This window comes from Rhinolophus ferrumequinum, chromosome 5 (genome assembly GCF_004115265.2).
Source record: "Rhinolophus ferrumequinum isolate MPI-CBG mRhiFer1 chromosome 5, mRhiFer1_v1.p, whole genome shotgun sequence".
Taxonomy (NCBI): domain Eukaryota; kingdom Metazoa; phylum Chordata; class Mammalia; order Chiroptera; family Rhinolophidae; genus Rhinolophus; species Rhinolophus ferrumequinum.
The window spans coordinates 86188206-86199221 of record NC_046288.1 but is presented as its reverse complement, the minus strand read 5'-3'; the positions used below and the strand labels follow the sequence as shown (position 1 = coordinate 86199221).

Below are 11016 nucleotides of genomic sequence, written 5' to 3'. Positions count from 1 at the left end.
CAGTGTTCTGCCAGGGCCCAGGGGCACAGAGGTTGACTTGCTTTGTGGAGTCATGGAGACATTTGGGAAACCACGAGCGTCTCCTGAGGTTCCCATGGGCTTTGGGGCGTCTGCAGTCAGGCTCCTCCGTGTGGCTGGATGGCTCTTCCATGACCTCCCAAGCAGGAAACCCAGGCGCCACCAATACGGCCTCACCCTGTCACAACCACGTCCTAAAGGGGCTCTGGGGTTCTCAGGCCTTCAGCCTGCATGGGGAGGGTGGGGCGGGAGGAGCCACTGGCCAGGCCTTCACTTGTCCTGGCCCGGGGGCGCTTGGAGTGTGGGGGGGCCCTGGGGGGCCCTCAGGCCAGGGTGGAAGCCTGCTCACCGAGGGCTCAAAGCCAGGGTCTGGGCTCCTGGTGAACGTGGGAAAGGGCGACGGTGTCAGCAGGGCCCGCAGGCCCCGCCGTCCCACAGCTCTGCCCTGCCCTGCTGCCCCCCAGCCTGGACACCCTGCACACACACCTGGTGTGCTTTCCTCCCTTTGCCCAGGCTGGGAGTTCTACCACCAAACTTCCCTACCCACTGCCATGGTCCCCAATCACTGCTGCCTGGACCCCTTGAGGGGCTGCCCACTTCCTGCCCTGGGCTCCCACGTGGGCCTGACTGCCCCTTCTCCCTGCAGGTGCTGCCGGATGCCCAGCCCCTAGCCCTCTGCCTCCCCCTCCCGCAGACACTGAGGGTCCCAGCAGGCCATGCAGCTGTGCCAAGGTATGGAGCCCCCCTCCGCAGATGAGGACAGACAGGACCCCCCTAGGCCGGCACAGCTGGGTGGTTGGCCCACCCCACACACACCCAGCTGCTTGTCTCTGGGGGCCCAACATGAGGGTTCTGCTTCCGGCACTTCCCCAGGGGTGCTGGGCTTCTGGTGTCCGCTGAAACCTGAGAAGAGACAGTTGGAGTCCAGCCTCTTACCCTGACTCCCTGGACATGCCAGCTGGAGGGCAAACAGGAAGCGTAGGCACCTCTCTGGTATCAGGCCCAGAGACACCGCATGGGCCAGCTGCTGCCCCTGGGGCAGTGGGACTAGCTGTGCGGGAGTTACCCAGGCCGGGAACCCTGGGACGGCAGCCATGCCAGCATCCAGCCTCTGCTCCAGCCAGGCCCTGCCTGCATCTCTCTGGCCCCCACCTCGTATGCTTGGGGGGCCAGAGAAGCACCAGGGCCACCTGAGGGGCCACATCCTTTGTGTGAGGAGTGGGGTTTTCCAGTCGGTCGTTTACTCTGCAAACACTCCTGAGTGCTCTGCCAGGTACCCAGGCAGCCCAGGGATGCAGGGGTGCTACACGGCCAGGCGCTGGTGTCACCATGTCCCTAGGTGACCCCTGAAGCCCAGAGAAGAGGGGATCCCACCGGGAGCTGATGGCAGGGCCGGGCCTTGACCCACACGTGCCCACACCTGTCCCACTGCGTTTCCAGTTCTGAGCAGGGAGGAGGGCGCCCCAGCCGCCGGCCCATCCCAGGCAGCTCCCCGAGTTCAGGCCACCAGCAGAACCCTGAGGGTGCCATGCGTGTGGGGGCGGGGCTGGGCTCCACATGGCCATCAGGGCCTGTCCTGCAGGCGCCGTGGGCTCCTGCTGATTGGCCACTTGCTGGAGTTCAATCTTCTAACTTTCGAATGTTAGTGCCTTTAGGTGGCCCTTGCTCTCTGCAGTCCCCTCAGGCTCTCTGCTCCGGTCTCCTGTCCCCTGGCTGGTCCCCACGCCCCACTGAGGTGGGGCAGCCCTAGCCTCACTCTGAAGCCCACCTTTGCTGACAACGCCCCCTCCCATTATAGTCACGCTGTCGCACAGTGCCCTCGCAGCCCAGCCGGTGCTGGCAGTCAGTGTCTGTGTGTCCTGGCCCTCAGGACATTGGGATGAGCCTGTCAAGCCCTGACAGAGGCCCACGGAGGCAGGGCCAGGGTCCGACGGCCAAGGACCCCAGCCAGAGCCTGGGAACGGTGGGGAGCATTTGCCGAGGCTGCAGCAGTTTGCATGAGCTACATCATGGGTGCAGAGGACAGGTGACAGTGGCTTTCACAGGGAGCCTGTCCACCAGCACGGGGTCAGATCCGGCTCCGAGGCAGCCTGCCTGGGTTCAAAGCCTGGCCCAGCCCAGCCCCTTGTCCACAGGGTGACCTCACCTTTCCAGCCTCAGGGTTTTCATCTGCAAAATGGGAATAACAACAGTTTCAGCCTCCCTCAACAAGAGTGCCTTGAGGATCAAAGTAGAAAACACACAAATACGTTACGTAGAACATTGTCCAGCGCTCAGAGTGCTCGATTCTCATTACTGTCACTTTTGCCAGTGTTCTTAACCCAGGGTCACACAGCTAGAAGGGAGAAAGTAAAACAAGCTGGCTGAAGGTGGGTCCAATTGGCAGGAGGGAAAAGGGATAGAAGACAGACCAAAGTCAAGTAGGAAGACTTCAGAGAGGAGGTAATGTCAGAACGGGGTTTTGAAGAATGAATAGGAGTTTGCCAGTAAGACCGAAGGTCAAGTGTAGGTGATCTACTGGGAAGGGAGGGAGGATTACTTGGGGTTGGCCCCTTCATTTGTACGTTACTTTACGCAGCAGGCCTGTACCAAGCCCTTTCCTGTGGGGTACGGGGGATACAGGGAGCACCCCGCCCAGCCAGGGGGAGCAGGCAGGTCTGGGTACAGATGGCACTAATGCAGGGTGGTCAGGGCTGCAGTGGGCTGCTCAGGGCAGGAGGGACTCACACACCACATGCTCCCAGGTGCTATTTGGCCTCAGAAACTGTCCTGGCTCCTCAGCCCACCCCACCTCAGCCAGGTCAGCAGCCAGCCCCACCTGCAGGGAGGGAGACACACCCGCAGACAGGCCAAGCCGGGCTTGCTCAAGCCAGAGTCCCACTCGCCAGCCTAGCGTTTACACATTTATGTTTCCTATCACAAAATGTTGTTTGGGGACACGGTGCATGGGGCCCTCGGGTGTGAGTGTTGGCATGTCCCTGGGGGTGTCTGCTCCTGTATCTGCCCCCTCTCTGTCCATTCCTGCCCCTCCCACCCACTCTGTCTGTCCTCTCTCAGTCTCCCTGTCTCCCTCTCTGTCTGCCATGCTCTCCTCGTTTGTCACACTCCAACTCCCTGTCTTGGGCTCTCCCAGGCCCCCAGCCGTCGTGAGCCAGGGCCAGACTGAGGTGGGGACCTGGATCCCACTCCTCGGGTGCCCGGTCAGACCAGGGCAGGCTCCTGGCTCCTCATGGCCTGGGCCAGACAGGCCTGGAAGCCGGGCTGGGCGGAGGCAGGGCTGGGAGCTTGTGCCGCCGGTTTTGGGCCTGGCCCGTCCGCTGCAATATTGATGGCCCGTCACGGTGGCCCTGATTCCTGTGCTTTCAGTTAAAAGGTTTCTGTTGTTGTAGCTTATGCAGTTGCTCTGTTGCTATGGAAACGTGACATCAAAATGACGTTTCCCGTTTAAAAGCTTTTAACTAAATTCCTGCCTGTCAGATGTAGGCCCCATTTTGAGCGCGGAGCTGCCTTCCAGGAGCGGGGCTCCCGCCCGCCCGCTGTGGTGTGCAGGCCGCAGCCAGCCTCCCTGAACGCAGTCCTTTAACCCCGCAGGTGCCTCCAGCATGGCGGCGGCCGAAGTACCCGGCTACCTTGTATCTCCTCAGACGGAGAAGCACCGGCGGGCACGCAACTGGACGGACGCTGAGATGCGCGGCCTCATGCTCGTCTGGGAGGAGTTCTTCGACGAGCTGAAGCAGACCAAGCGCAACGCCAAGGTGTATGAGAAGATGGCCAGCAAGCTGCTGGAGATGACTGGCGAGCGCCGGCTGGGCGAGGAGATCAAAATCAAGATCACCAACATGACCTTCCAGTACAGGTAGGCCTCTGCGTGCCCATGCGCTTGGCCCCGCCGGCCCAGCCCTCGAAGGGTCTGGGGTCCCCACTAGAATGGCCCACCTGTGGCCCGCCCTGGACGGGCCCCACAGGGCAACATGGGGCCTCAGAAACCACTGGTGCAGCCTCCCATTGGAGGTTGGGAAACTGAGACCCAGTGAGGGCAGGGCTGGGAGTGACACAGGCCGGCTGTCCTGGGAGCCTCTTCCAGGGCCGTCCCAAGGGCGCCCTTTGCACTGTCCCCCTGGCCCCCACAGTGGCTGGCCCTTGGCCTACACACTGCGTCCAGGAGACTGCAGGCTGCCAGCCCAGGCTCAGCTCTGCAGCAGGGTGGCGGGACGCTGCTGTACAGACAGAGAAACTAAGGCCTGAGGCGAGAAAGAATCTCAGCTCCCGGCCTGTGAGCCCTGCGCGGTCCTGATGCTCATTTTCAGCATGTCCTGAGCCAGCTGTGAGCACAGCGTCGTGCTGACCTCAGGGCCCGGGAGCGGTGAGGGCTGATTGGGCAACCCTTGGCGCTCGGCAGGGTCCCGCTATGGGAGGGGCCTTGTTTGTGGAAGCAAGGGTTGCGGCCCCAGGCCTGGCCCCACCTCTGCCTCTGCCCCTGCCCATCCCATAGTGGCCCCCTTCCCAGGCAGCCTGAGGGGAGCTGCTGGGTCAGGGCCAAAGAGGGACTCCGGGGTGGTGCAGTGTCCAGGGAGGGAGCCGAGTGTGGCCCATGTGCCTGGTACCTCGGGCTGCGGGGGGCCCATGCCTACCTGCAGAGGGTCATGGTCAGGGTGAAGGTCGCTGGCAGAGTGAAGGTCGAGGGCATGCCATGGTCTTGCTGGGGTGAAGGTCAAGCAAGAACTAGAGGCCGTGGGCGAGCGCGGCACCGAGCACCCCGGGTCCTGTGGGCGGCCTGGGCACGGCTGGGCCTGTCAGTGTCCTGGGAGGACGGGCAGGTGTCCAGCTGGTCCCAGGCCTCGCCGCTTACTGGTCCTCCTAGTGGCCGCCCTGAAGGAAGCAGAGCTGTGCCGCTGGTTGGGTGCAGACCGGGTCCTGCAGGGCTGCCTCGGGCACCTTGGGCCACACCCTGTGGGGAGGACCCTCCCCCCTCCACAGGCAAGGAGACGACCCCCCAACCTGGAAGTGCGCAGAGGCTCTGCAGGTCCTTGACAACCAAAAACCTGTTTTCAGTTGCATCCATCTAACTTTTTATGGTCCTTGCAGGAGCAGGTCCAGAGCCTGGCCCCATGCAAAGGCCCTTTTCTGACCCACAGCCCCGGCCCCAGCCAGGCCGGGCCAGAAGGCATCAGAGCCACTTGGAGAATCAGCGTTAGGTCCCAGCTGTGGCTCTGGGATGCCCAGGGCTGAGTGTCTGCCGACGCCCCTCAGCGCCTGGTGTGGGGGGCACAGCGGTGCTGCTGGCTGGTACTAGCCTCCCCTCAGACTGTAACGCAGGCTCTGATTGGTGTCTGGCGGCTTATTCATTATTTATCCTGGAAGCCTACTGACTCTCAGGGGAAGGATTCAGTTCCATTCCTGGAGACGGGGCATGCGGGCGCAGGAGCCACAGGAGATGGGGGTGCAGCAAAGTGGGAACCTGGGGCCTCCACTCCCGGGGCAGGGGTGAGGGCTGCACATGTGGACAACATTTCACAGCTTATGAAGCACGTTGCACACTGTGGCACCTCACAGCTCCCTTTCACCCAGGGACAAACTGAGGCTCAGAGCTGGAGAGGGGCGTGGCTTGCACAGTCCTTAATTAACAGGCCAACACTTTGGCTGACTCGTTCTTTATCTGTCCCCCAAGAGGGCCTATCCACAGCAGGGCGTTTTCTTGCACTTGTTTTCACAGTAGCTCTTTATATATTAAGGTTGTCAGGCTAAGGCAGCCTGGGGGTAGGCCGGGTCCCGTGGAGCATGGTTTGTTAGAATTCAGGGACCTCCCATGCAGGCCTTTGCTCTTTTCTCCAAGGAGTGGACTGGCTTGAGTGGAGCCGAACAGAAGCTGGGGCTCCAGAGGGGCTGGAGGGGAGCCCCGGGCGGAGGCTGGGTGTGGGCCCAGGCCAGTCTCGCCCCTGCGCCCAGCCCTGCGCAGTCCTACAGGGTGACAGACGGCTGTCCCGTGGCTGGGAAGATGCGGCAGGTGTGCTCTTCCCCATGTCACCTGTCCCTGGCTGTCTGCTCAGGACACGTCAGTTGGTGGGTGCTGCTGCCAAGGCCACTCCCTGCCATGGGCAGGCTCTGCTCGCTTATTTGTTGGGGGCCACTCATTCAGATGGCCAGCCCGTTATATCTAGTGCCCCGTGGCCACACCCTGGTCGAGAACCCATGTTGGGAGACAGGAGCCACCCTCCACGGGGCACTCTAGCTCCAAGGCCTCCCCACATTTGGGAGGAACATGGGGCAGGGAACATGGGGGACCACAGGCTGAGGCTGGGTCTGACGGGGCAGAGAGCATGCACCCGCCCCCTTGTGGCTGCTTCCCTGGCCTGGCAGCCCCTTGTCCCCATCCCTCACCTCCAGAGGACGGCCTAGGCCCAGGGCCCGTCTGCATGGGAGGGCAGGACGCAGGGCCTGCGAGCTGCTCAGGCCCGTGCTGGGCAGAGCTGCACTGTGCAGACCCTTGGCTCGAGGTCTGCATGGGGTGGGGGAGGTCAGGCAGCGTGAGAAGGGGTCCCATCAAGCCCAGCCGCACTGCATCTTGATACCTTCAGCCAACACGCTATCTGGATAACTCGCTATTTGTCAGGCCCTGGCTATTGTCATTAAATCCTTCCCACAGCCATGTGAGGAGCTCACTTTGATCATCCCCATTTTACTGATGTGAAAATGGAGGCTCAGAGAGGTTAATGAACCTGCCCAAGGTCACACAGCAAAGTGGTGGGGCCGAGACAGACTCAGATCTGTTGGACACTGAAGCCTGTGCTCTTAACTCCGGTGGTTCTCATTCCCTGAGGCGTCCTCTTTAGAAAACTGCATTTTTCATATTACAGTATTTTTTGTTCGTGTTGCATACTTTATTACATCATGATATTCTATTCCATGTGTGTCTTATGTTTTATTACGTTACAGTATTGTACCACAGCTCGCTGACTTATTTAGAAGCAGTATTTGTTCATGGCAGAGAGTAGAAACTACAGCACATGAAAGACAGAAACAATAGGAGTCAGCCCAAGGTCGCAGCACTGACCGTGACCTCACTCACATTTGGGGCATGTGCTGCCGTTTCTCGTTCAAGGTTGTGTAGGTCCCATGCCTGACTTCTTTCTAAGTGCAGTGTCACCTTGGCCCTGGAGCCTGGCCGATTTTTCTGGGGAGGCCTTTCTGGCCAAGAGTGGCTCCTGCCCGTGCCACGTGGCCCCCCGGGTCCCAGAGCCCCGGTGTCCCTGCCGAGGGCCGGGCGGGACGGGTGGGAGCAACTCTGTTTCTCACCCTTGGCTCTTGTGTCTCTCGTTTCAGGAAATTAAAATGCATGACAGATAGCGAGTCCGTCCCGCCCGACTGGCCCTATTACCTAGCCATTGATAGGATTCTGGCCAAGGTCCCTGAGTCCTGCGATGGCAGACTGCCGGACGGCCAACAGCCGGGGCCCTCCACGTCCCAGACCGAGGCGTCCCTGTCGCCGTCTGCTAAATCCACCCCTCTGTACTTACCGTATAACCAGTGCTCCTACGACGGCCGCTTCCAGGACGATCGCTCCGACAGCTCCTCCAGCTTACTGTCCCTTAAGTTCAGGTAGTGTGTGTCCCCTTCTCCTGCCCCACCTCCAGTGGGGCCAGGAGCCTACTGTCCAGACAAGGGGCTTTGAGCGGTGAAGGCGGCAGCTGTCGTGCCAGTGGCGTCCTCCATCATCCCTGGCTGGCTGCAAAGCATGAGGGGGTGTGAGAGTGCGTCGGGGGCAGCGAAGCCCCAGAGACAGAGGCCTCAGACGGGGGGGCCTCAGACGGGGGGGTCTTAGACAGGAGGGGCCTCGGACAGGGCGGCTTTAGATGGGGTGGGGGCCTCAGATGCAACAGCCTCAGACAAGGAGTCCTTAGATGGGGTGGCCTCAGACGTGACGACCTCGGAGAGGGCGGCTCATACAGGAGGGCAGCCAGTTATGGAAGCGTGGGCTGTCCTGTCCACAGACTGGGTTTGTCTCCTGGCTCCGTCACTCTTTAGCTGTGTGGAATGTTCTTGACTTCTCTGGGCCTCAGTCTCCCTCTATAAAATGAGGACAAATCAGTAGCTTTTCCAAGGATGGCTGGGAGTGTCAGAGGAGAGAACAGACTCGGGCACAGGGAGGAAAGCCAAGCGCCCAACCCCAGTGTGCCCTCCCTGCCTGCCCCTCAGCTTCTGGCTTACGGACTCCCCTTCACCCCAAGCAGACCCCACCCTGGGGTCCCCCTTCTCTCTGCCCTTGCTGAGTCGGCTGGTCCTCGCAGTACCAGGGAGGGGGTGCTGGGCTGAGTCTCCAGAGTGTCCTTATAACCGGCTGCAGTGGGTGCACCCGTCCCTTCTGCTGTGCGTCACATGCTTCCTGCCACGTGACCCTGTCCTCAGGATATCCACACCTGTGTGGTGTGGGGGCTGGGGCCAGAAGAAGGACATTTGGGTCGGGCTTTCAAGGGTGAATAGGAGTTGGCATTTTGGGGAAGTGAGCAGGAAGAGCATGGATTTGAGCCGTGGCCCTGCCTCTCCCCCAAGCCCCAGTCTTCAAGTCTGTCAGATGGGGTGGAGGAAGGGAGGCATCTCTGGGGGTATCTCTCTGATTCTGACGCCTCCGATGTTGAGGCTGCAGTTCTTTTGTCCAGTGCCCCTTCCCTGGAGGGCATTTTTCAGCAAAGACCCCAGGCAAAAATGTGTTTGCTGACAGCCAGACCGAATTAGCAGGGAAGCCTGAGATTTATGGCCAATTGTTTCTGTGGATTGAGCCCAGTTCCCAGACTCACAGCCACCCCAGGCATTGCACCAAGGCTGGGCCATGGGGACCCAGAGCTCTGCTCTCCCACCCCTGAGGTTGACTGGGTCACTGTCCTGCTCAGAAGCATAGAGCTCAGACTGGGAGATGGGCAGGGCCTTGGGGTCTGGTGGAATTGAGCAGCTCCCTGCCCACCAGTGGGGACCGGTTAGACCAGGGGTACCCGCCACCCCACAGCAGGGAGCCCAGGGGAGAGCCGTGGACTTGGACTATCTTTTCTTCCTGTCCACCAGAGGTCCCAGCCCTGGGGAGGGAGGCCTAGGCCCTGGGTGCCTGTCTTTCTGCCCCCCTCCCCAGCCCCTTCCTCTGGGACCTGAGTTTCCCCATCTGTCCAAGGCCGGCCCAGACTGGTGTCCTCTGACTTCCTGGGGGAGCCACACTGCCCAGCACCCCAACCCACCCACCCTTCCTCTTATCTCCAGCCCTGAGTCCCTCCATTGTGCCTGTGCCAACCTGCATGCCCAGCTCAGTGGGTTTGGGGGTGCTCTTATGGCAAGGTGTTCCCCATCCCCCAGATTGTGGGTGTTTGGAAGTCCTGTGACTGGGGTCATTGGGTCTCAATGGACGGCAGTGCCTGCGGCCACCGTTGCCCCCTCACATGCATGGATGGTGGGGCCCTGGCCAGTGGCCCAGCTCCCCAAGGCCTGTTTCCAGTTTATCCAGTGGGGGGGCTGGGAGGGTCGGGTGGGGCCCTCGTGCCCGCTGCTCATGCACCGGCACTGTCTTCCCAGGTCGGAAGAACGGCCTGTGAAGAAGCGCAAGGTGCAGAGCGGCCACTTCCAGAAGAAGAAGCTGCGGCTGCTGGAGGCCATGTTGGACGAGCAGCGGCGGCTGAGCCGGGCCATGGAGGAGACGTGCCGCGAGGTGCGCCGTGTGCTGGACCAGCAGAACATACTGCAGGTGCAGGGGCTGCAGCTGCAGGAACGCATGATGAGCCTGCTGGAGAAGATGATCGCCAAGTCCAGCGCCTAGCTGCCGCTCCAGGCCGGGACCCCGCAGGCTCTGGGGACCTCGCGGCCCCGTGTCCAGCAGTAAAGCCCCTCGGACACAGCCAGGGACTCCAGGGTAACTCTGGGTGAATCCCCAGTGAGGACGTGCCATTATAGAGTCCACTTTCCACCGTAGTCACCGTCCATGGTACTTGAAATGGCTTCTGATAGTAAATGCGTGATTTCTCCTTCCCACCTGGAAGCAGAGCTCACTTCCCAGGCCCGGGGGATGCACCAGGTGGGTTGGTCTGTTCTGGAAACAAAAGCAAATGCAAACAGGTCAGCCTGGCTCACAGCTCCATGAAGGAGGGGGCCCGGTCTTCCTCAGCAGGGTCCGCGTCTGCCCTAAAGTAACCTCCGACACCCAGCAAACCCCGCCCACCCTCGGCCTTCCAGCGCCTTTTTATTCCTGTCCCTGGAACGCCAGGGGTTGCCACTGCCTCCTCAGTGAGAACTCTAATAAAGGTAATGACGCCTGCTCATGTGCACCGGGGGGCCGTTCAGTCTCCTGGCCCCAGAGTCTGGTGGTGAGACAAGGCCTGTCCTTACGGAGCTTACGCCCCAATGGGGAGACAAACACATGACTAGAGAAGTAAACCCATAGTGTGTTGAGATAGTGCTGGAAAGGAAGAGCCGGCTGGAGGCCGAGGAGGGGCCGGCACAGAGCTGGTGCGCCAGGCTGGAGAGTTGCTCCCCACGCCCGGGCCACGGCTGCTGGGATCTGGACAGGAGCTGGGGTGGGGCGGTCAGGGCTGCAGGATAACTTCACCTCCCTGCCCCTGCTCCTTGGCTGGTGGAAAACCTTTCCAGAGGCTCCTCCGAGGGATTCCTCCTGAGGTTTGTTGGCTTCTTTGGCTTTGGCCACTGGCTGTAATGGAGGCTGGGCACAGTAACAGACGATTCTCCCCTGGAACTTGCACATTGCTGCACACAGAGCAGGTTCTGAGGTTACACGATGCGTGGGTTAGTGGCAGGTGAAATGGACTGACTTATGGTCCAGGGAAGCCCCCTTGTGGCTACAGATGGGCCAACTGCTGGGGGTGATGGTGGTGGAGGGGGCCTGCCAGGAAATTTCATCACACGTCGTCCTGGTGGGACAACTGCAAGCTCATCTGACACTTCAGTGGCTCAGAGGTTAGCCATGCAGTGGTCGCCCAGTGGTACAGAGGCCAGAGGCAAAGCTGGGCG

General features: G+C 61.1%; 1 protein-coding gene across 1 annotated transcript; it reads left to right on the top strand.

Annotated features, from left to right (window-relative positions):
- The first annotated feature begins 282 nt into the window (after positions 1-282).
- MSANTD1 (Myb/SANT DNA binding domain containing 1) lies at positions 283-11011 on the top strand. The gene is made up of 4 exons (XM_033106295.1): positions 283-750; positions 3610-3874; positions 7339-7614; positions 9571-11011. Exons 1-4 carry the CDS (start codon positions 735-737, stop codon positions 9809-9811), a joined length of 798 nt encoding a protein of 265 aa, XP_032962186.1. The 5' UTR covers positions 283-734; the 3' UTR covers positions 9812-11011.
- Positions 11012-11016: the final 5 nt, after the last annotated feature.